Source organism: Phlebotomus argentipes, unplaced genomic scaffold (assembly GCF_947086385.1).
Source record: "Phlebotomus argentipes unplaced genomic scaffold, Phlebotomus argentipes genome assembly scaffold_18, whole genome shotgun sequence".
Lineage (NCBI taxonomy): Eukaryota > Metazoa > Arthropoda > Insecta > Diptera > Psychodidae > Phlebotomus > Phlebotomus argentipes.
Genome location: NW_026776177.1, coordinates 16546657 through 16571514, shown reverse-complemented (window position 1 = coordinate 16571514; position 24858 = coordinate 16546657). Strand labels below are relative to the sequence as shown.

Here is a 24858-nt window from a genome sequence, read left to right as displayed (position 1 = left end):
GCACGAAACACTTTACGATTTCTCGAATTATTGCTCTTATCACTCTGGGAAAAGCGATTACAAACATTGCATACACATAATGCCACTGCTAAATGCTCCCACAGCCATAATTCAAAGTCGTTCATCTCATGGTGAGTCAATAAACATGAAAGTTTGTGATCTTGAGGGAATTATTAAGAAATATGTTCTCTAAATAATGACATCAGAGCCAATGCACTTTTCAAAGAAATCACTTGCATATTATCTACTCAATAATCTTTATTTACGAAAAAGGTCTCTTATCATAAATCTCCTCACAACAAATCTAGCACAAAATAAGGTAAAAAGATGCTCACGTGATTTGCCTTTGGGCGCATTTGCAGCGTGGAAGCTTCGTGGTGGCAAAGAAGTGTGAATAAAATCTACCAGAATGGACACCATCCGATGTAGCATTGACAGAGGTTCTCGTTATTTGTCGCCTGTTGAATCAGCAAATCCACTTGCTTCTGCACACTAATCGCATCCTGATTGGGAAAGTCATTTCCAGTGAGTTTCTGCTTCACACGATCAACAATCATGCGAGCCTTCTTGTTTGTCGCCTCTGTCGGCGGCGGCAGACACGCTCCATTCGCCTCATTGCCCGTCGACTCCACCTGTCCCACCTTCGCCGCCTTGGCATTCTGATTCCCAATGCTCAGCAGATCAATCGTGTCATCAGCACTGCCACCCAAACTGTCCATTGCGCCGCCAGTGACATCAATTGCCGTCTTCGAGCGCCTCCCCTTGTCAATCTTCGTGTCCAACAGACGCCAATTGAGCAGCGGATCATACACAAAAGCCTCCAACACCGCCATCAGACTGTCCTTATTCTTCCTCAGCACCGTCATCACACTCTCGCACGTCCGTCTGTACGTTCCCTCAATTCCCGTCACTTCCATCGCATTGATCAGCATCCGCGTGAGCCGGAAGGGAATCTTCTCTGGGAATTTCTCCCTCGTCATCGCCACTTCGAAGCAATCGCCAAAGTCAATGTGCAAAATCTTCCCACTCAGCCGGTCCAGCATCAAATTCGACGGATGTCGATCGCCCAGGCCCAGAATGTAGCCCACCATCGACATCACAGCCAACGATCTCGTGTAGTTTGTCCTCCTGTCGAACCACACCTCCGACGACGGACTCTTCAGCCACAGCAATCGCGCCAAATCATCCCCATCCGAGTCCTCCAGCGCATACTCAAACACCTCCACCTTCTGCATCAGCATCAAGTGATCATAATCCGGCGCCATTCGCAGCATTGTGCGGTGCTCAATGTTCAGCAACTTCTTCTGCTTCTCCCGATAGTCCCGGATCAGAGTGTGAAGCGTATCGCAGTGTGGCACCCATCCAATCAGCCCAGAGTTCGTGCTCAGCGGAATCACCGCGTAGCGCTGAATGGTCAAATTGCGCCTGAAGGTGTCCGGATCATTTAGCAGAAGAGTATTCACCAGTCCGAACAGCTGCATCACCCTCTCATCCTGTCGCAAGTCCTCGTGTCCCTTCAGCAGAAACATGTAATCCTTGCCATTTGAGCCGCGAATGCACAATTTTCTGGGTCGCTGCTTCGATGTGATTACCTAAAAAAAAACACATGAAATGCAAAATTAGCTCACAAAAAAAAACACACATTCTCGATAAGAAAATGTCATAAATCCCGACTTAATAAGTTCTTGGAATTTGATTAATGCAATCTCAGTAATTAATGACCAGAGAATTATCGTAAATTTTCCCCTTTTTTCCACATTACGCACAATCGAGTCAAAACTTTAGGGAAATCACCGATGAAAACAGTCTACGTGACAAAAATATATTTAACAAAATCATCCGATTTTCTTCTCTCTTATCAATATTGATAAATTTCAGGTGGACAGTTTTATAATTTTTTTTTCTTTTTCTCATCTAAACCTTATCCAAATTGTCAACACATAAAGATGGCGCCTAATTGATCAATATCACTCAAGAGGTGGATAAAATGCCCAAAAAACTTGTCTATGTTTGTCAAATGAAATCAATAAGAAATCATTCAGACTTTCTAAATAAATATTTGAACAAAGATAAGTACTTTGCACACATTATTACAAGTGACACTCGAAATTATGATTATATGCTCATTGACTCACCTGCAAATTGATCTGGAACTGCGAAATACGAATCAACTCCTGTCCTGGACTGTAGCTTCCCGGCACGGCGAGCTCCAAATCCTTGCACGCCAGCAACTTTGGGCTGACATACTGAAGCTCCAGCGATGTCAGCTGCGGCAATTGCCGCGAGATTCGCCTGAAGACGTGATAGTAGAGATCCCACGCCTGATTCAAGTCCCTTATATTGCCAGACATCTTGTAGTGCTGACACCACTCCAGAGCTTCCGTCAGATCGCGTCCGTACGCCTGGTTGAATGACGTCTCCTTGAGTGTCTGCGGGCCGCGCTCCAGCATCGCGTGCAGCGGCTCCAGCGTGTCAAACATACCCTTAATGTTACGCTCCCCAAAGTACAACCTTGACGCCTCCTCCAGACCCTCGTGCCACTGCTCATGCCACAGAATGGCCACCCTGATCAGCTCATCGCTGCACATCATCGCCTGCTCCACCAGTGTGGGCGAGTGCTCGCAGAGTGACTGCAGGATCTTGTGCGCGGCCTTCTTGCGCGCCACCGAGGCAGATTTGGAGGCCACTGTCAAGGGATAAACCAGCGCCTGAGGATGGCTCTTGCCGATGTCGATTAGCAATTGGTGAATCAGCTGTCCCACGAGATTTCTATTCGTGTCAATGCGCGCAATCAGCTGCGGAATCACTTGCAGCCACGTGTTGATCTCAATGATCCTCATGCCCTCCACCAGAGCCTCGAAAACCTCCGCATACTGACCGTAGTCAAACCAGAGGGTCAGCAGACGCAGTGTGTCCTGCAAGGAGTTGCCCTGCGACAGATTGATGGACTGGAAGAAGCCCGCCACTGCGGGCACGGCGTACTGATCGATGATCTGCTTCTCCTTCTGAATCCTCGCCATGTCATTGGTTTGACTGTCCAACTGATGCTTCTGCGATTGAATCACCTGCAAAAATATCCAACATCAGTGTAAATTCAAATAAACACTAAATTATTACATTCTCCTCACCTTGAAGTTCATGTAGGCCCACGAATGCCAAGCCTTGTACCAACTCGGATCATGCTTGGTCGCCTGCTCGTACGATGAGAGGATTCCCTTCACCGAAGCATCCGTAATGCCCTCAATTGTATTCTGCCACAGCCCGAGACGCATATAGCATCTGGCCAGGAGTCTTCTGTTGTCCTCCGGCACTTCCTCACCATTGGCACAGTTGTTCTGCACACTGTACGTATTGACGAACCACTTGAGCTGCTCATAGGCCTTGTCCTTCCTGTCCATCATCCACATATGCTTGATGTAGGCGAATGTCACGTGAGGTTGATTGATCGGCAGCGGAGCGTCTGGATTCTCATTGGGATCCGTGTGGAGAAGCATGACTAGAGTCTTCTCTGACAGCTTCAAAGAGCTACTCTTCCTGCACAGCGACGCATATTTCAGCCACGTGTGCACATCCTCCTGCGGACTAACCACCAGAGAGTGCACTTGTATAATCCTCTGCCAATCCTCCACGAGTCTCTGACCACCCTGAAGCCTCTTCCACCACATCTCCTTGATGGTCTGCCTCCGCTCCGGCACAAGTTTATACTGAATCACTTCCTCCAGCTCTGCAAGCATCTGAACACACACCATCGCACCATAGGCACGCTCATACGACTCTCCAGCCATCGCCGTGAGTTCCGTGTCCAGGAGATCGCGAGTCTGATCGATCAGTCGCTGGGCATTCTCGTAGTTCTCATAGTGCACAGACAGGACGGCACGATAGAAAGCCCCATCTTGCGTGTCCTCGGGAATACAGCTCACGTACTCGTGCATCCTCTCCCAATCCTGCAATCCCCACGTTGCCACAGCGGCCAGTCGACCAGCTCGACTCTGTCCCTCCTCGCCCAAGGTCTCCCACTTGTCGTTCACCACCTTTCCCAGCTCCTCCCACTCGCCCATCGCCTCCAGGCAGCGCATCTCACCCAGTATCAAATCCGCATGATCCGGTGTCGTCTTCAACTCTTTGCGATACGCATCCAGCGCCTTATCCCAGCTATGGAGCTTCTCCAGCCATCGCACCTGGATCTTTATGTCCTCACCAGCATGGGAATTTGCCGTGACAAACTCCAGCAATCCCTCAGCCGCTTCCTTCTGCTGCAACTTGTTGTTGATGTGAATCAGTGACTCGTAGACTTGATGATTCTTGTTGCTGTGAAACTCTCGCTCTTTGTAATGCAGCGCCTTGGCGTACGCTCGACACTCCATCGCTCTCTCGCCGAGCAGACGAGGATCAATGGGGAAATGCTCCTTGTCGCAGTGCTCCATGAACTCAGCCAAATTGAGAATGGTTTGCGTGATCTCCGGCAGATCGGGCACCATCAAGGCACGCTGTAGACTCTCAGCCAGTGCCTTCTTCTTGTCATCATTCAACTCCGTCCAGCACGAGACAAAGGCCGCATTGAACAGATCCCTCAGCAATTGATTGTAGTTGTGTGCAAGAGTTCGACACGATCTCAGCGCAGGACTCTGGGATTCCTTCAGCAAACCAATGCTCAGCTGTCTCAGCCACTCAAGCCAATCGTCTTTGGACACTCGTCGCGCCGCCTGCCACGCCACTTCCAATCCCGACGCCTGCACGTGGAGCTTCTTGATGGTATTCGTGTCACTGCAGCTCAGGGTGACTTCGCGATTCTTGAATCTCGCCTGTCTCAGCCGGAACTCATCGTCCAGACACACTGTCGTGTTGCTCTGAATCTTTGGAATGAGCTTGTCATACTCCACACACAGAATCTGATGCTTCACCATCACACGATGAACAAGCGGCACGAAGACCAGATACTTCTTCCCCAGCTGAATAACAAGAGCGCACAGAGCTTGCATCGCTGCCGGCCGGAGGTCAGGACTGGAGTCGAGAGTGCGCACCAGGGCGTGAATGATGCGTGACGAGAAGCCCGTGAAGTCCAAAATGCCCGCCAGATAGTTGATGGTCTCCAGGGCGACCACACACACACTCTGCGGAGTGTCCTGAGGATCGAACAGCTTCACAATAGGCGGAATTATCAGGTGAAGATAGTCATCGAGGTTATTGCCGAACTTCTGCAGCGCCTGCATCAACTTCACCGTCACAATCCTGTCTTTGGAAGTGTCATGGGAAAACACTCTGAGGATTTGTGGCATGAGCTGGGACAGGTAGACCTTGAATTCACACCCCAAAGCGATGGCAATCTTCTCCACCAGATTGATCAATGTCGCCTGGAGTGGTGTATTGATTGTCCAGAACTCCTTTATCAACTTGAAGATGTCCTCCATGTAGCTGATGATGTGCTGCTTCACAATCTCAATGAGTATGGACAGTTGCTGGAACAGGAACTCCTTCAGATTCATATCCGCCGTCCGGACATTACCCAGCAAACTGGGCAGAACTTGCGATAGATACGGGACACACTTGATGCCCAAACTCTTGAAGATGAACGTGACAGCCTGTACGACGCTCGTGTGATGCTGCGCCAACGTGGGATCCCTGAGGATCCTCATGAGCGTGGCAATCGCCACGGCCGGATAGTATTCATCCAGTTGATTGCCCATATTCACCAGCATCTCCGCCGTGGAGAGATCCGTGTGCTCATCGGACTTCAGGTCCGACACGGAAATCAATATGTTGTCCTGCTGCCCATCAATCAGGCCCTTATTCATCTTATGCTTGTACGGATCCAGCGCACCCAGAAGTCCCAGCACCTTAATCGTCTCCCGTCGTATCGACGGCTGCTGTTCTGTCTTCAGGAAGTTTATCAGGATATCAATGAGGAAGGGATACTTGTAGTACGGCGTCACCACACGTCCAGTGGCGCCAACCAATTGCCCAAGCGTCCACAGAGCCACACCCCTCTTGTCCGGTGATCCCGAATCACTCAGCAAGTCCAGCAGAATCGTCAGCAGCTCATCGGCCCACTTCTCCATCTCGCAGCTGCCGCCATTCACCTCCGCCAGGTCCCCAATCGCCCTCAGGACGTTCAGCACCACGCCCGGATTCGAATCTGGCTCCTTCAGCTTCGGCACGAGGATGCCCAGAATGGGTCTCATGTAGGCCGAGATGATTTTCGGCGTGTTGACAATCAAGTGGTCCAACATTCGGGCGCTCTGCTCCTTATTCCTGCTCATTCCCGAGTGCTCCAGCTCCGTCAGCAGCTGAACCAGAGTCTTCCTCAAGCTCGGCATCACGTAAGCCGGATTCATGGCCGACAGACGACCAATTGTGATGATCGCAAGTTCCCTAATCTCAAACACCTCATCGTTCAGTGTGATCAGAAGGGCACTCAGTGACTCTGGCAGCGCCAATTGCGAGTCGAATGTGTCATCCAGACACCTGAGCACCCTCAGCCGCACATTCGGATCCACATCTGTGATGCCCACCACCAGCAGCTTGTCCAGCACATTGGCCACAGTCTGCTTCAGCGTCTCACACACGCTATTCGTGTCCGTGGACTGAATCGCCACCTTCAGCAGGCGACTGCACGTCTGCACCGCTTCCAGCCGGATCTCCTGCTGATCGTGGCACAGAAAGTGATCGGCACAGCGCTGTACAAACTCCAGCAATCGATGCTCCTCGAAGTCAAATGTCCCCAGCGTCTTCAGCGCCAGCACAATTGTGGCCGAGTCCGGCGCTGGTGCATCCGGAGTGACGGTGAGAGAAGCAAACTGTGCCGCAATGTTATGCTTGGGCGTGCCCCAAGTGGCTGTCTGGTGGCTCTTCTTGTTCATCAACACCTGCGACAGCATCCTCAGCAGACCCTCCGTGATCTCCGGCTTCAGCTGTGGCACATCCTCTGCCAGTTCCCTCAGGCAAATCGTCAAGCCCGGACTCAAGCCCGTGGCGAACATCGAGTCCAGCATCTCCTTCACATCCTGCGTAATTGTACCCTTGACGGCATGTCCCAGCATTGTGATGCACACAAACACGGCCGAATCGAAGGAGATCTTCTTCTTGCTGGTCACTTCTTTGGCCACCGGCAGTGCCACCTTCACGATCTTCATGATGCGCGGCAGGAACTTCTCAATGTCCTTCTCTACAGCCACAGAAATTGATCCCAGTGTTGTATACGCTATGCTCGACGCCTTTTCCTTGTTCCTGATGATATTCAGCAGATAGATTATCGTGTCATTCAGGTAGTTTTGCACGAAAATCTCCCGATTGAAGGCAGCCAAGCGAGGCAAGATGGACAAAAGTATCTGCTGCACGTGGAAAGATCGTGAAATCCTCTGTTCCATCACTTTCATACAAATCTCCTGGAAATTCTCCATCACCAACTGTCGACAGACAAGCGATTCCTGCACATTTCCCATCACCTTCGAGTTGCAGTCCAACTCGAAAGAGTACGTATACCAACTTGTCTGCGGTGAATTGTGCCACTTGTCAATGAAGGGCGCCTTGAAACGTGGGAAAATGTGTGAATAGTCCTCAGAAATGCTCCTCTTGCGCTCTGAAAAAATGCACAAGAAGCACATCAAGGCCAAGATCTAGAGACACTCTCGATAAACTCACCTGGTTGAAGACACTTGAGTGAGTTGTATTTGCGCTCCCACGTCGAATTGGAGCATCTCATCACTTCATTGAGAACAATCAGGGCTCCGTGCACTCTGTCGTCCTTCGTCACGCCCTTCTCCTTCAGCGGAACCTCTCCGAAGCACACCAGGGACTCATCATAGCACGTTCTATACCTTTAACACGATGGAAAACAGATTAAAACTCATATATTGTGGAACAAATCCAACAGATTTCTCACCATTGAGGCTTATTGTTGACATTCTCACGCTGACAAGTCACAATCAGTGTTGCCCTGAGCGCTTGTCCGGCTCCCTCTCGAATGATTGGCTTCGGATCCCGAATGGCGTTGAAGATGTGATCGAAAAAGGGTCCGACCTGCTGATAAAAGTACGTCGGCATGGCCACAGCCAATTCCCTCAGCACAATCACCGCCGCATGACGCTTCCCCTCATTCCTGTCCTCGGCCAGCCACTCGAAAGCCCTCTTGATGTCAAACTCAAACGACTCCGCGCCCTTCGATCCGGGCAGCAGAGCCAGCTTCACCAGCGTCTTGGCGGCAATCTCCATCACTGACACATCGCTCGAGGGCAGCAAGTTCCTCAGGTTGTTCGAGTACCGAGAGATTCTCGTTGTCGTGTTGACCACATCGCCACTGATGAGGCACTTGATGGCCAGAACGCCGCCCTTCTTCTCATTCAAGTCCGCACTGGAGACCATGTCAAAGATGTGGTGGTTGAACTCGTCGAAGAACTGATTCGGCTCATCTTGAGGCAACTCCCTGAGTTCCGTCTTCACGAACAGCAGCAAATCCTGGGCAGCTTTGTTCTGCACATCGCGATTCCGGGACTTGAGTCCCGTGACAAATTGCTGAACTGTGTGGGACATTGTTTCGCACAGATTTCTGCCCTGGGGAGACGCGATAAGGAGTTCCAGGTGTGAAAAGTGCTCTGCTTTCCGCAGAAGACAGGTCAAAGAGTGTGGTTAGGAAATTTTCCATACAATAAAGCAGAATTTCACGCTGAAAAACACTTACTTCAGACAAAATTACACACGCAAAGTGCTCCCCAGAGGCCAAGGAAGCATCTTCAGTGGTTTACTGACGGAGAAAAGGCGTATTTTGCGAGATTTTGAGGAAAAATGCAGCACCAAAACAATTTGTGAAAATCAGACGACAAAACACTCACAGTATCTGACAGCATTCATCGAAAGTCACCGTTAGCGCGCCAAAAACAACTCATCGATTCTGCACAGTGGGAAAATTCAAAGACAACCGCCAGGAAAGTGCGACTTCCATTGCGCAAGGAGTGCGGAAAATTGCATTGAAACAAGTACTTTGTAATCCCTCAGTGTGTCATTTTATTATCAATTAATCAATGAAAAGATTTTCTTGCCGCTGGCAAGTGTTTTCGCCGATAGAGTTCGATAAGAGGGTGTTGGAAATCGGAGTTGCTCTCTTATCATATTGATTCTGCAAGGTATTATCCCATTAGTCACTCCTAAGGCCACCATATTTGTACGGATTGAGCTGTCCTCGCTCCCTGGGTGAATCATTTACCACAACTCCTGGTCGCAGCGTCCTTCCCAGCGGATGCTGAGGTTGAGGCTGCGTCCTTTGGCCGTCTTGGCGGCGCAATCGAATTCGCACTTGTTGCTGTACGTGATGTCGTCCGTGCCGCACACGGGCAGGTAGATCCTAGGGCAGGGGCAGGTGGCCTCCGCCTGAGTGATGTAGAAAGTGCACACGAGTGCGAAAGATGCAATAAACCACGCGATCTTCATTGTTTTGCTGGCGAAATTCACTTTCTCGCTCTGGAGTTTTCTCTGGGCGTCACTCACAATGTGGTTCTCCGATGGCTCAGAGTCTCACCTTTTATACCCCGCGCAGAACCAACTTCTATGCTTCAATCTGGGGAAAGATAACGCCAACACAGGCATAGTTCCTGATAAGGGAATCAATGTTAGATATCATTCACTCACATTGTTGACCGAGTACTTTTCCCACGACTCCGGCGCGATGTCCTCTGCAGTGCAAGAATAAGAAGGTGTTTTTTTCACACTTGAGCCTCACCATCAAGCACTGAACGCTCCGAAGGACTAGCAGAGGTTACCGATCAGCGGAGAAGCAAACAGACGTCTAACGATGAAGATGCACTTGCATTCTCACCGACGAAGGTGGCTTTTCACTCTCCAGCCCATTAATTGCGTGGGGATCGCGAGTACACCTCAAAGTCTAAGGTTTTTCTCTCTCACGATCAATCGCTCGAGGCAATCGCGCGCATTTTAATCATCCAGAAAAGCCACGTCAGGGGTTTCCATGACGCTTCTCATGAATGGGAGGTAATTATCCACAGTTAGACTTCCTCTCCCTATCATTAAGACTTGTAGCTCAGCCCAGTTGATGATTGTATCAAACGCGTGGGGGATTAGAAGGAATTCTTGCACAGAGGTTTGTTTCCTTATCAGCTCAATGATGAAATATTTTGTGTTTGGGAAGCAATGAACTTGAACCATGAAATCTTCTTGCTCTCGTTCATTCTTTCCTCTTTGATCATAAACACTTATTTCTGAGTAAACGAAAGATAAAAAAAGATGGAGAATATCGGTGGGCGGAGCTTTCGAAGGGGCGTGTTTTGTTTTCTCATGAATTTCCTAATAATAATTCCATAAAAACTAAGCTTCAAACTGAGAAAAAAAAACAGTGCCAAAATTGAATAAAAGTCAAATACTAACAACAAATATGCAATTTCAGGTTTTTTAGAGACAATTTTAATAGTTTTGACCTTTGTTTAGTTTTTATTTATTATTTATTAAACCAGCAACAGGTGCTTTTCCCATATCGCACCTATTTACGACTAATTTCAATAAAGCGGGAAGATTAACTTTATATGTAAATATAATTATATTTCCATAGAGTGAAAGAGAACTTCTTTCAGTTTAATTGCGTCTGTTTCGCGTTCAATATCACAGTCGTATTCAGATTTAAATTTTCCAGCTTTGATCATGAAAACATCTCTAATATTCTCTCATTTCTGTGCGCATTCCTAAACTGCTGTGCCCCTCAGCCAGAGCCCCATCGATCCGGTGTCGCTCCAATTGCCTTATCACAATGCACTCAGCGCGACTCCAAAGAGCGCCAGAGAGAGAGCGCCGGAGAGCCTGGAGGGGAAGTCGAGAGAGTGTCTTCCCCCACGCTCTGCCTTTTCCACAGCCGTTCACTCGAATCATGGCGAGTCGCTGGCTCTCGACTCATTCCTCATCAGAGTGTCTCCCAGACGAAGCAATGTGTGGGATTATCAGCAAATTGCTCCAACTGTAGAAACCAACTCTTTGCGGTGTTTGTTTTCTGGGCAAAACCCTCGTGACGTTCGCAGAGTGTGTCTGGCAAAAACGTGTTTTGTGACTCGAAAAAGAAAAGTCCTTGGTGGGAAAATGTCAGCCGACGCCGAGCTCAGTTCCATCCTCAACAGGAGACAACAGATAAACGATGCCCTGGAGAATGGCGAGAACGTTGAGAACACGTTCAGGAATGTGAAGAGGAATGTGTATCAGGAGTTCCACGAGTTCTCCAGGAAGCAGATAAAGGAGTACCAGGCCACATTTAACAGGTGAGCTCTTCTACGCAGTTAGGGGCAGTCCAGGAGGGTGGCAGTGACCTCGACAAGGGCAAAAGCGTTGGGATATCACCCACATTGATTTCCTAGCCTCTGTCGCCTCGTCCTCTGGCCAGAATGCGGTCTGCCGGGCTGAATTTGAGCAATAAGGTCACTCATGCTTTATTGATTTCCCCCCTTTCGCAGTGTGTGTGTGTCTGTGCGCTGAATTCAATTAACAAACAGTTCGATGGAGAGTAGAATTTAAAAAATTAGAATTTAACGCGACATGGAAATTCATTGAGAAATTAATTTGTTATGCAAGAATAGAGACAATAAGAAATTATCGGAATGGCATAAATATCGCTCGCGAGATATTACAGAACCAATAGTGGAAAAGTTACTCAAGTGCTTGTGAGCCAAGCAGAAAAAAAAATATGTTGCGAGAAAACCAAACGAATAATACGCAAAACATTGCTTTCGTGATGGAATTTTCATATAAGAAGAAGAAAAAAAAACTGTGTACGTAAAATAATGAATAAATATATAATTTGCTCCAGATACAGAACCACATGCGCTACAATTTCCACTTTCATTGAATCACTTGACTGATAAAATGCCTGATTACATTGTTAACAGCAATGGATATTTTAATGTTGGCGTGTTTTTGCTTCTCACGGTGAAATTCGCATGTATTTTTGGCGCTACCAAGTGGAGTCTTGCGGGGTTAGTAGGATAAAATACTCACTCTCACGAGAGGCAAGATTGGCACGCACCTGAGCAATATTTTTCCTTTCCATTTCACTGAGCAGTTAAATGATATACAAATTGTATTTTCATTTCATGCCATAATTCTAATATCTATCATTCCTCGTGCTCTGCACACTGTTTTGTACTCGCTGTGAATGAGCGAGAATTTGCAAGGGGTGCTTCAGTGAGCAGATGAGTGCCCTGGAAGAAGTTTCAAGGAACAGGAAGTGTGAAATAGTCTAAATTGAATATTCCAATGACAAGCAAAGAGAATACATATTAAATGGGCGGGGTTTGGTAGTGGGCGGAGCTTAGAAAAGTCTTCCTTTGCCACAATGTCAACTAAAAGCTGCGTTTTGGGTTTCATAAATCAGTGTGACAATCAAAAAATCACACATATTTTCAGTACTTACTTTCTCCATGACATTTCTGTGACATTTTTCATTCGAAATAATTCAGAAACCGTAACATATAATGTAATGTATGGGAAACCCTGCAATTTTCATGCTATGCAATTACCTCACTTTTAGACCACTCTATCGTGCAAATCTCACTTTTGGAGCACAATATTTCAGCAAAACAACCAGGAAAATTAATAGCATTACAGAAGAGCAAATTGACGGGCTATTAATGGAGATGAAAGGCAAATCAGCGTCATGTGAAATCCCAATGTGATTGCCGCAGACAATAAATATCAATTTACAAATTGAGTGGTATCATGAGAATTGCTAAATAAGACACGCAAGAGGGGAGAATCTGCAATGTATATTCACGATGCCCAGTGGCAACGGCAAATGGAACACTTCCCCTCTTTGTTTTGATTCATAAACTCCACTTCCTCTCTATGGTGAAAAATTTATTACGAATTAATGAAAAAACGCACAGAAACTGAAAGTTGTGACTCATTTTCTCACTCTTCAAATAATAACACAATTCTGCTCGTTTGCAGTTAATCACATCATTATTATATTGTTTGATATTGAAGAGAGAGAAAGAGATTCATCTTTTATGCGCCCCACCGGGTTTTCTGGGTGGAAGTTTCTCATCATACAAACTCCACACGCTGGCGGGAATATTAAACAACACACCGCGCTGAGTCTTAGAGAGGATAAATAAGCGAATCTTGCACTATAAATAGTTGCGTGATTATTGAAAAGGGCAGAGCCAGAGGGGCTCTGCAATGCCCAAGATCAATGCCCTCCCACGATGCTGCGATCACTAAATTTGTCTTGCGCGATAAGACGTGTCAACATCTCGACAATGGCTTCAATTGTACAAGTTGTGCCGCACATGATGAACTTTAAGCGCATGTGAATGCGTTATTTGTCATCGCTGAATCATACTTTTATCTCACAACACCATCAGCTTGGAAGAGAGGCTCATTCACCAAGGCAGACAATTTAATCTTGCGGGTTGCTTCCTCTCTTTCGCCACCCAGCCAGAGAGTCAAGCCACAAAGCCAGATTGATATTGTGATGAAACTAGACTTGATAATGATCCATCTGGGGCGTTTTTGCCGCCAACTCTTGCATTGCGTGGAGGAAATTGAGTGCAAATGGCTCTCTTGCTATTGTGCGGGTTTCAAGTAACACCGCCACTTGTATTATTCCCCCCTTTATTGTTCACAATTCCACTGGAAAGGGTTAAAAATATCTTGTGTGGTTTGTCGAAATATTTCACGAAATATTTCCCTCTGATGCCAATTTGTGAACTTGAAGTCCGACTAATTAGTTTCCTAATTGAAGTTCAGGTCGTGCTCCTTCAATGACTCCATGTTTATCTCTTTCGTGTGATAATGTGACCTGCAGACAAGCATAAACTCATAAATTTCAAGAGAAAAAAATGATAAACAGCAGAAATAAACCTTGCAATATAGATTTTACATGCAAAACACTTCGACACAGAGATCATTCTGCAGAAGAAACCTTACGAAACAGTGCATCAAAGGGCGTGTCATCGAGCTCTGAGAATGCTGAAAGAAATTTATATTTAATAATGTGAAACATTTGAAAGAAAACATGCAAATTCACTGGAATTGGCGACACTTACGTGTCCACGGTAATAATTAAAATGTGAGCCAGAAGGTGTATATCAAAGCTGTGGTCACGTTGTGAGTCATACACCTGCGCCTTCATTGTGCCATTCAGGCATTATTCACTGGCGCTGCAACAACAACAACTTTCCGCATTTAAATTCGACACCATCCAAAGGCAAATTGTCACGATCTCATGGCTGAAAAGTGCTCTCGAATCACCCATTCCAATTGATAGCAATTATTTGGGTTAATGGCATATTGTGAATCTACGTCGTCGCATTTCCCGCATTTTATGACGAATTTCTCAATGTTAGATTTATTTGCTTGGCTCGTTGGCAAAGTGAATGGCCATGTTTTTTGGGCATGAGCACAAAAAAAGGCCGAAAGACATGTGCTTGAGTGAGAAAGCTCTCTCTCTCTCTCTGCCTCCTTCCAGGTGAAAGATATAAATAATTGCACTATTTCGGGTGACTTTTGCCACCCGGAGAGATTGTGAAGGAGATTTTGAAGATGGAACGCACGATCTCAAATTACCCGTGAAGTGCGTGGACTCTCACAGGAATGGGTCAATGCACGGCATTATTTGCTCTTCGTCCGATGGCGTAAACACAAATATTGTACATTTATTACAAAATTATGGCTCTGGAAGACGCAGGAGGGGACTTGCATTCGCCCTACTTTAAATATTTAACTCACACTCCACGGAATGCTGACCGTGTGGTGTGTCAATGAACCAGAAAACGATAGTTTCGTATAGAGTTGCTGCAATTTCAAAAATGTTCCCATTGTTTGGGCGTGAATGCATCGAGAAATATTCCCATAATGCACTTATTTTGACGACGACAGTGAGAAAAAAAGGAAAAACATCAATTGAAATTGAAGGCAAAACTTGATAGAGTTTTATGTTGCGATAAAATGTCAATTTTTCCTTATTGAGCGACAGTAATTGGAAAATGCCCACAATCAATCGATATGGAGCTGCGCGGGGGCCTCGATGGATCACTCACTGTGCATTTCTTCGTAATCTTCGGGAGACCACATGCCACGGAGATATTACTAAATTAGAGCAAAGTGTGAGATGAATGATGAATGAGCCCAGAAATAGACTTGCTTGATGCCTCTTGAGGTGCATTTCCAAAAACTTTCGCTAGCCAAATTATCACATCTCTTTCACCGAGAATTAGGTGTGCTCACAGAGTTATTTTGCTCGTAGTATTGGATTTTAAAACACCGTGATGACTAGTTTTCCACTTCCCAATTTCAGTCTCAATATTTAAAGATCTGACAATCTTGCTTCTGGTTGACATTCTTATGAGTCGTCAGATAAATATGTAGAGCTTCCAGTGCATCCAGCTAATCAATCATAACAGTTCGTAATACCTCAAGAGCCATATTTTTGGGATTTTAACATGGAAAACAGTCATAAGTATGCAATTTTACGTAATTTGAGTGAAGAAATCGTTACATTGCTGACCAAACACATTGTAAAGATAATCTAAAATGGCATCTCCGATTATTTTTCATGGCACATTACGAAAATTTAACATTTCATAGATCAAAATCATGCAGGAAACATGTTGGTCTGCAATAATTAATTAATAATAACTATGTTATGAGCGGAATTGCCCCGCTTTTCCCTTTTCTGACCACAATGCACATTACAGTACGGTTAAGTGTCAATTATTGCTTGAATCATCTTCAAAATAATCACAATTTCTCAGAAGATAACGCATATTTGGAGTGTAAATATCAGTCTTATCAACATTTGTTGCTCTCCCACGGATTTCCGTTGCACAGAGAAAGCATAAATAATCATTGCTTTTCCTCCATGTCAAAAATCATGGTTTATTTCCCAAAACAGTCCCTTTGTTTAGTATTATATGTAAATAGTGACTAATCTTTGAGGCCAATAGCATGTTGCACAATCAGAAGACATGTGTTGAAGGTTGATAAAAATTCATTGTCACGAGAGAAATGGCCCATAAATCTTGCTTTCAAATAAATATTGAAACTTATGGACAGTTAAGAGCGTGTTTGTTCAGCAGGTGAAAGAGAGTCTCTTTTACAATTTCTGTACGTCGCGTCACTGATGAATTTACGAGCCAAATATGACGGCTTGGCATTCACGTGGATTTTGATGAGACACTATCATTTCCGCAAGCGACAGGAAGTGTATCCAGTGTATGATTAATTCAACTAACAAGTCTGCGCCAGAAGATGAGCAAATGAAAGTAATTCCATTTCTTTTTTCCTTTCCACAGACAAACCGCTATTGCTCATGTGGTTTTCCTCTGAACAAGTGTATAAAGCAGCATTTTGTCGAGAAATGTTTGTGTATGTCATGGACAAGATAAGAAATTTCGCCAGCACTGAAGATTTTTCTGGTTATCAATGACCGAGTCTAATTCTGTGTGTTTATTGAATCATTCACATTATATGAAAAGTCAATTATTTCCAGTCGACTTATTGGATTGACTGATTAGCCACGGATATTTGTCACTTTTGCCAAAGACTTCACGGTGAATTTGGCAAATTAAATACAAATTCTTTTTATCTACAAGTTGGTAACGTGGCGCGATTGTCCGCAGGAGGAAAGATTTCACGATGTAATCAAAACGCATTATTTAACCGGCTCCACAAGAAATTCAATGCAGAATGCGCGTCTCTCTGAATTCAGTGAAAGTTTATAGTCAGCTCCACATAAATTAACTGTGACTGCGATGGTGTGAGATGTATTGAATATTTGTCACACATTTTCTGGACATCACCTTTCAATTTGTTGTGTGGCTGTTCGCAACGAAAGCTATCGTCGAACCTTGAACAGTCAAGGCTTACAATTAAATGCTAATTTGTGGCCTGATAAGAATTATTGACGTGAACTTTCTTCGCATTTGTGAAGAGATTGAATTCTGGAGTGAAGATCAACTTGAATTTAAGCAACCCTAGAACTGTTTTTCTCAAATCTGCTTTTCAACTTTATGTCACGTATAATCATCACTGATCTTGCAAGGTTATTTGGAGGTCTTTTGTATTCGTGAAAAGAATAAAACTACTGCAAATTTCGGCGTTCCTTCGCCACACAGAAGACAAACATTGAAAACTAAAACAATTAGAGACTCCGCAAGTTGTTTGCCGAAGTGGTTTTCCAAAGTCAAACATCTTCATTGTCTGTTACGTTATTTCTTAGTAAATCACACGCCAAGTGAGAGGCACTCTTCATGTCATGCTTATTATGCTTGTTATGTAGTTCACAAGTGTAGTTAATTTAATTATTTTCCATCTCTTCCTCCGAAAATCACAAAAAAAAAAATTGCGGAAAAGAAGGGAATTTTAATAATGATTGCGCGTCTCTTCTTGCATTAATGCAGATACGATGTGGGCCAAGATGGATACTTGGATTTGGCGGAGCTGAAGATTATGATGGAGAAATTGGGCGCTCCGCAGACTCACCTGTCGCTGAAGAAGATGATCAGCGAGGTGGACGAGGACAAAGACGGCAAGATCTCTTTTCGCGAGTTCCTCCTCATCTACAGGTGAGTGCGTCAATTAGCATGTTTAGCGAAGAGAAAGACTGACGGAGTTTTGCGTGTTTGGGAAAATGCAGAAAGGCCAAGGCCGGAGAGCTGACTTCGGAGTCTGGTTTGGAGCAATTGGCGCGCTTGACAGAGATCAACGTGGACGAGGTGGGCGTGAATGGCGCGAAGAACTTCTTCGAGGCGAAAATCGAGGAGCAACTCAGGACAAACAAGTTCCACGATGAGATCCGACAGGAGCAGGAGGAGAAGAAGCGAGCGGAGCAGGAGAAGGTCCTGCGACGGGCGCAATTTCAGCAGAAAGCGGCAATTTTTAACAATTAAACTTTAGCAATGTCATGAGTTGATGTGCATTTTACCATGAGAATTTGCGATGCCATTGAGTTTTTAGAGATAGATTTCTGTGAAATTCTTCCCCATTACTATCATTCAAGGCAAAATATGCTCGCGGTTACCAAAAACAAACACCCAATTTTTTAACAAGTGTTCTGTCCACTCAATTGAACTGATAAGAAAACATGTCATGTCGTTTGCAGATTTTTCCTTTAGGCAACTCTCTAAGTTTGCGTACTCTCTGTGTAACTTTTAACACTATAGAATGTAAATAATAGAGTGTCAACTTGGTGTACTCTCGATGTACAGTTTGATGTGTAAATAAAAGAGAAAATAGCTAATTTTGAACCAAGAAATGTCTTTTGACACCGCAATATTCACGAAGTCTCTTAAGTTAAAATTCCCTCACGCCGTTGGCTTTTAAATTCATAGTGAGATTTTTCTCTTCCGTACGAAGTCAGCGCCCCTGGTGAGCATTCCACGAGTCTCTCACTGAGAGTGAGAGCAGGGCGGATCATCAGGTAAATAATCGTGGAAAACCCCGCAGTTTTCTCACTTTCCACGCGCTCGAGCAGTTTGGACGGTGTAGTAACACCTCACGCACCTGTCCAGCGTGCTCTGCAGCCCTTTCCGGCTGTGAAACTCGCGGAAAGTGTCGGTGAAATCTCGTCTCTGCAACTTTCCCTATTTTCTGCACACACACAGTAAATCACCCAGTTTCCCGGCTGTCGCGCCCCCACAGGATGGTGCGCCTGAGTAAGCAGGAGCGGCAGGACAAGAAGGAGCTGCTGGCCAGCCTCAATCAAGTGGACGGGCTGGGAAAACCCGTGGACAACGGTGAGTGTAAAAATAGGCGCCCGGAAAGGCACACTTCCCGGCCTCCCACTTGAGATTTATTTTGGGCTGATGCTTGCAGAAGCGTTCGAGAACTGCCATGAACACCTCGAGGGCGCCTCCAGCAACGACACCGATCTCCTCTTCCTCACCGGCCTCCTCAACTCCGCCGCCGTGACGCAGCTCATCAAGGTGGGTTGTCCAGAGAGTCCTTAACGTGGCTCGGGATGAAAGTCCGGGACGCGAGAAAAGTCGCTCAAGCGACGATATTTTCATTTTGCTTGTTGACACAAGAGTTTAACGCCTTTTGGGGCCACAGACACACGTATAGAATCTCTAATTGGGAGCGTGCGTGTCTGAAGCGTAGCTTCTTGCATTCATTGGGCTTCCTAGAGATTCCAATTGGAAGCTCATTGAAAGATCCTACAGGAATGCTTTAGGGGAAAACACAAAGGATTCTGACGCTTTCTTATAAGAAAATAAGCTCGAAAGGATTATTTTGTACACAGGAAGAATCAAGCTCAACTTCTAAAAAGATTGAGAGTTGGAAAACGTCTTAAAAGGCAGAAATGTTTCTAGATTCTGTTAAAATTGGTTAACAAATGAATAATTTGAAGGTATTCTAGATGAGTTGACTAGATTTACTGTCTAAATATATCCTGTCAAGCTTGATAAGGTTCAATGCGAGCTAAATTTCTAACTATTCTAGTCAATTGTTGCTTAAAAATTGCGACAAAGTCACTGAAACTGCGATTAGGATTAAATTATTTGATCTTAATATTAATTCTGATTGAATTTGAGAGAAAAACGGAGTTTTACACTCAATTCAGTCATAACTTTAGCATGAGAATAAATTTTTACTGCCTTTTTTATCATATTAACTCTATAATTTAATCTAGATGTGAAGAATTTACAAAAAAAATGAAATTGTTGAGGCTTTGCTTAAACTGCGCGTTAAAAATCCAGCAAGAAACTCCGCACCCAAAAATAGCCATAAGGCTTCGCCTCTTTTCTTACTTAAACTCTTTTCTCGATGTACCCAAAAACCCACTGTTTGGCAAGACAAGCATTGAAGTGTCTTGAAAGCAAATGGAAAATACTGCTGTTCAGCGCTCAAAAGCGCTATAATGGGAGTTGATGGGGGGAAATTAAACCCACACAGAAGCACCGCGATGGTCTCAAGCGTGTGTGAGTCAGTCCAATAAGCCTTGGCTGGAGAAGAAAGAGAGAAAAATGTTTTCAGTATTGTTGTGAGCATTGGCAAGTGCGAACACACCTTGAAGCCTCACCTTTTTTTCCCACCTTTGGAGCGCCAGAAGGAATTGTAGGATTTATTTTCACTCTTCCTGTGGTTTTCCGGTGTTTTTGGGAGCATTTTCCTGTGTATTTTTCCGGGTGGGATTGCGGGAAAAGTGAGTGTGAACGCATTGGGCGTGATCGCGGCTGTTGATGGCCAGGTAGATGATGGTGGAAAGAATCACGTAACCACGTCACAGTTATTTGCTTATTAGTGGTTGTTGAATGAGAGTGAAGGAGAGAAACCGAAGAGTTTTGCTGTGCCGCTGTGTGCGAGTTGACGATCGTGAGGCACGATCACCTGCCCAAAAGTCGTTCGCGATCTTCGGGTGGGAATTTGTGTGATCTCACACGACAATTCCAGGCAATCTCACCGTGGAAATCGCTTAATGGCAACGCCCAGTCGTTTTTGCCACCGCAAAATGTTGATCCTCGCGATCAACAGTCGAGCGGGAGAATTTTCACGGCGGAATGCTTTTGGCTGAAATCAAAATAAACCACCCACTCTTTGTTTAGTCTTTATCGCCACGACGACGAGTGTCCGTGTGTGAGGATTTTGTTTATTGTTGCAACGAGGGTGGAATTATCGATTAGATGCCACAACAGTGCTGGCGATACACACTCTCTCTCTCTGGGTCAATGGAATTATGTGAGGCAGAGTTTTTGGGTGGGAAAACCTGGAGTGGAAAGACAGAGAAGAAAGTGCCATTCAGACTTGGCTTGTGGGATGAGAAATTGTATGTGACGCGCAATGCTTCAATTGACGGTGGAATTGAATCCAGAGTGTGTGTGGCGATGTTGCAATAAAGCCAGCAAATTGAGTGAATCACTAATTAAAGGCAAACATCGAGTGTTTGCTCGGGGTCAGAGGCAAAAATTGAGCCATTGTCGAAAATCAGTCACTGAACGACTGGCGAAAGTGTGAATAACATGATTAGAATATATTGTTTTCTATCTACAATGCTTGTGAATGATTTCTCTTTGATGATATTTTCAAAATGAGATCACAGTGATGATCATCAATCTACAATTGAATCACTCTGTGAAGATCACAGACTGATTTTGCTGTGGAAATAATCTCGGGATCGCCATTGACACATATTTACAATTTATTACTCTTTCTTGCTCGACTTTATGGCTTTTGGGATTGTTTATTTGCTGGCAGAGAGATTTAAAATGTTTGGATTGAAAATCGATTTGAGAAGACAGAGGAAAAGGGGCGGGGTGTCTGATGGGGCGTGGTTTTAATCTGCATTTTACAACTTAATTGCAGATCCAGAAGAGCTTCGACGAGGAGCCTGTGCCAGTGATTGAACCAGAATTGCTGGGCGTGAGTGACATTCTCTCCGAAGTTGGCCAACACTGCGCGCGATCGTGGAAACCGGAGGCGCGTGAGTTGCTGAAGATCATCCGGAGTGCGCACGTGAAGGCGCTGTGCGAGACTCACGATCGTGTGGGCAGGAATTTGGAGGAGTACCGTGAGAGGCAGCACAGCCAGCCGACCAGGGAGGTGCCAGAGGGCGATCTGCTCGGCAACGACATGCCCGTGGAGACGATCAAGATGGTGTGCCTGCGGCGGAATCCCAACGAGCCGCTGGGACTCACCGTGGAGATTGACGAGCACCAGCAGCTGATGGTGGCGCGCATCATTGCCGGCGGCATGATCGATCGCCAGGGACTGCTGAATCCCGGCGATGTGATCCTGGAGGTGAACAGTGTGCCCGTGAGCACGCCAGAGGAGCTGCAGGCGCAGATTTCGGTGGCCAAAGAGTCAGTCACGCTGAAGATTGGCCCGAACCTGGACGAGGAGATGAAATCGGCCAGACTGACCATGTCTGGTGGCCAGGTAAAGAGTGGGAGGAATTTAGAGCCCGGGAAGAAGATGACGGTAAGTTGTGTTCTCTTTTTTCTTTCAATTAACACCTTGTTTGAGCTTCTCTTTGACTGCTTTGTGTTGTTTTGTTGATTTACGTATCGGTTTTGTTCTCTAACGAGAAAATATTATTAATGTTTTAATGTGTTTTTTGGGAAAAATGTTGAATTTTGATGATTTTTTTTTCTTGTCTTGATAGTTTGTTTTTCTGCTTAAGTTCTGTTGAGCTTTAAGTTGCCAAGCTTTATACTTCTTAACTATCCTTTCTTTGTTTTGATTCTTTTGGGACTTTTCTCACACCTTAACCGCTAATTTTCACCTCACAATCACAGTGGAAGTGGACTATTCGGTATGGTATTCTGTCTCTCGAGGCAATTTCTCTGCACAAAATCACACGCTTCGAGCGTCAATGTTGATCAATTGATGTCTAATGAGATGTAAAGGTGTTCAGAACAGCTTCTAAGTGTCACTTTCTTGTCTTTTTCAGTGCTACATGCGATCTCTCTTCGACTATGATCCCACGCAGGACACTCTCTTGCCCTGTCAAGACATTGGGCTGCAGTTCCATCACGGTGACATTCTGCAGATAATCAGTGTGAAGGATCCCAATTGGTGGCAAGCGAAGCATGTCGGCACCGATGGTCCGATTGGACTGATTCCATCGCAGGAGTTGGAGGAGAGGCGCAAGGCTTATGTGCCTCCGGAGGCGGATTATGTGCACAAGATCAGCATTTGTGGCACGAGGATTAGCAAGAAGAAGCGCAAGACGATGTACAAGAGCAAGTCCAACACGGACTTTGACAAGGCGGATCTCATCTTCTACGAGGAGGTGACGAAGATGCCGCCCTTCCAGCGGAGGACTCTGGTGTTGGTGGGTGTGCAGGGTGTGGGCAGGAGGACGCTGAAGAATCGCCTCATCAACAGTGACACCACAAAGTTTGGCACTGTCACACCACGTGAGTGACGCTCTAGAGATTTGGGGGATTTGGAGAGAATCGGTTTTTGTCATTGTGTGCATTTTGTAGACACAACAAGACCACCTCGTGTCCTGGAGGAGAACGGCAAAGGCTATTGGTTCATCGATCGCGAGGAGTTTGAGGATGAGATACATAATAACAACTTCTTGGAGCATGGAGAGCACAATGGGAATCTCTATGGCACACATTTGGACTCTATTAGGGATGTCATCAAGCAGAGTAAGTGTGGAAATGAGGAAAAGAAGAGTTAAATGACACAAATATTATTTAATCTGTTTATTAGTCTGCAAACTGCTATATTTTCTCCTATCTGAATTGCAGACAAAATGTGTGTTCTTGACTGCGCTCCGAGTGCACTGAAGATGCTTCACAACAGCCAGGAATTCATGCCATACGTCGTATTCATCGCGGCTCCTGGAATGGAGCAATTGAAGCAAATCTATGCGGAGCGAAGAGCCACTGGCGGATCTACTAGGAATCTAGCGGTAAGAATGGGTGTTTTTCCCTGCTTTGCCCAGTGTTTTTGATGTTTCTGCATGTTTGTCCAAAGTTCGATAGGCAGAGCTCAATTCGCTACAGCTCGCGACGGGCGAGAACTCTGGAGTCGCTGGCGTCTCTCTATGAGGTAAGGATGAAAATGCCGAGTGTTTTGTGTGAAGGGAATGCTCGATGTTTAATAAGTGACTTCGCGAGATTGTATCTCCTCAAGTGGATTTACTCAATGACTGATGATTTACTCTCTCTCTATCCAGGATGATGACTTGGTTCAGGCTGTAGAGGACAGCGCACTGTTGCAGCGAAAGTACGAGAAATACTTGGATCTCGTGATTGTGAACGAGGACTTTGACATTACGTTCAGAAAGGTCGTGGAAGCGCTCGATGAACTCGTGCATTCACATCAATTTGTCCCCGTCAACTGGATCTACTGAGCTTCCCGAATGTATTCATGTATTAATTGGCAGCTTTGCAGGACACAGTTCAAATTAGTGGCATTTTCTCATCTTATATTCGTCCTCAGAATTAATCGCAAAATAGTAGTTTCTTAAGATGGATGAATCTCTTTTTGGCTCTCACAGAGAGTTTTTATACCGTTAGTGAGTATTTTTTTGTCTCGAATTTGTAGTTCTTTTTTTGCAATAAATTGCTTTTAAGAAAGTGGGTTTTTTTTGCTATTTATATTCATGAGATTTATACACAAAGTTTGGCTGTTTTTCTTTCGTTGCTTTCTTGATTCACGCCGAAAAGTATGCAAAATGGGAATGTTTCCATTGATAGTCGAAACATGAGTGAAACACCGTTGAAATTTCCGTGAATCTTCACATATAAAATCTCATTATGCAAATTTTGCACTACTATAAATCACTCAATTGAATTGGATAAAGTGGTATAATTTGAGGGAAAAGACGGCACTTTTTCTGGTTTCACACAGAAAACTGCTCACGAACTTTTTTTTTTTTTACTGGTGGCAATTAATTGAGCAACACGAAAACAGTCACTGAACATCAATAATGATGATCGCGTTCTTCGTCGTAAAGTTCAATTATTTCCCTATCAAACTCTCACGGTGATTGACAAGTGAACATGTAAGAGGAATATCTCGGGGAATTTATCTCTCGGCGGCGCGCATGAGATGGCTTTTATGAGTATTTTCCATCTGAATAATGCAGTTAATCGTCATTTTTGGACTCAAAATTCCACAATGAAACCCGCGCTCGCGGTTTTTTTTTTGTCATGGTCGCAGAATTAAAAGCATTCGCCGTGTGCTCTCATTATTCTATCTATAATTCGAGCGCTGTGGGGGTTTATCTGGTTGTTTGCAGAAAAAAAAATGACTGGAGATTGTTGAGGTCGCGTGAGAGAATTGATAATTGCCGGAGTGTTGAGTCAAGGAAATGCTGGTAATTTAATTTAGAATAGAGACATCAATTTGCACTATTCCCGGCTTAGAAGCATGATTATCGCACAAAAATTTGTGAGTTGAGCTAAAAACAAAAAC

General features: G+C 45.2%; 4 protein-coding genes across 9 annotated transcripts; 2 read left to right on the top strand and 2 right to left on the bottom strand.

Moving 5' to 3' along the window:
* Positions 1-158: 158 nt before the first annotated feature.
* Positions 159-8826, bottom strand: LOC132259429 (serine/threonine-protein kinase Tor). 2 transcript variants are annotated; one of them, XM_059757061.1, is made up of 6 exons: positions 8675-8826; positions 7880-8588; positions 7639-7814; positions 3129-7576; positions 2136-3065; positions 159-1592 (listed from the first exon to the last, which is right to left on the bottom strand). In XM_059757061.1, exons 2-6 carry the CDS (start codon positions 8524-8526, stop codon positions 402-404), a joined length of 7392 nt encoding a protein of 2463 aa, XP_059613044.1. In that variant the 5' UTR covers positions 8527-8588; positions 8675-8826; the 3' UTR covers positions 159-401. The 2 variants fall into 2 exon arrangements, with proteins under 2 accessions (XP_059613044.1, XP_059613045.1); XM_059757062.1 differs by having other exon boundaries at positions 7880-8547.
* A 147-nt stretch (positions 8827-8973) lies between these two features.
* On the bottom strand, positions 8974-9728 carry LOC132261250 (serine protease inhibitor Kazal-type 1-like). Its single transcript, XM_059759966.1, has 2 exons — positions 9619-9728; positions 8974-9547 (listed from the first exon to the last, which is right to left on the bottom strand). The coding sequence occupies exon 2, from the start codon at positions 9418-9420 to the stop codon at positions 9193-9195; it is 228 nt and encodes a 75-aa protein (XP_059615949.1). The 5' UTR covers positions 9421-9547; positions 9619-9728; the 3' UTR covers positions 8974-9192.
* Positions 9729-10888: 1160 nt separating this feature from the next.
* Positions 10889-18228, top strand: LOC132261249 (EF-hand domain-containing protein D2 homolog). The gene is made up of 3 exons (XM_059759965.1): positions 10889-11246; positions 17385-17549; positions 17621-18228. The coding sequence occupies exons 1-3, from the start codon at positions 11071-11073 to the stop codon at positions 17871-17873; spliced, it is 594 nt and encodes a 197-aa protein (XP_059615948.1). The 5' UTR covers positions 10889-11070; the 3' UTR covers positions 17874-18228.
* A 156-nt stretch (positions 18229-18384) lies between these two features.
* Positions 18385-24017, top strand: LOC132260193 (protein PALS2). Of its 5 annotated transcripts, XM_059758160.1 has the most exons (9): positions 18385-18403; positions 18588-18719; positions 18799-18908; positions 21286-21900; positions 22373-22841; positions 22911-23081; positions 23184-23347; positions 23413-23487; positions 23615-24017. In XM_059758160.1, the coding sequence occupies exons 2-9, from the start codon at positions 18626-18628 to the stop codon at positions 23789-23791; spliced, it is 1875 nt and encodes a 624-aa protein (XP_059614143.1). In that variant the 5' UTR covers positions 18385-18403; positions 18588-18625; the 3' UTR covers positions 23792-24017. The 5 variants fall into 5 exon arrangements, with proteins under 5 accessions (XP_059614143.1, XP_059614144.1, XP_059614145.1 ...); XM_059758161.1 differs by lacking the exon at positions 18385-18403 and having other exon boundaries at positions 18568-18719; positions 21286-21858; XM_059758162.1 differs by lacking the exons at positions 18385-18403; positions 23413-23487 and having other exon boundaries at positions 18568-18719.
* Positions 24018-24858: the final 841 nt, after the last annotated feature.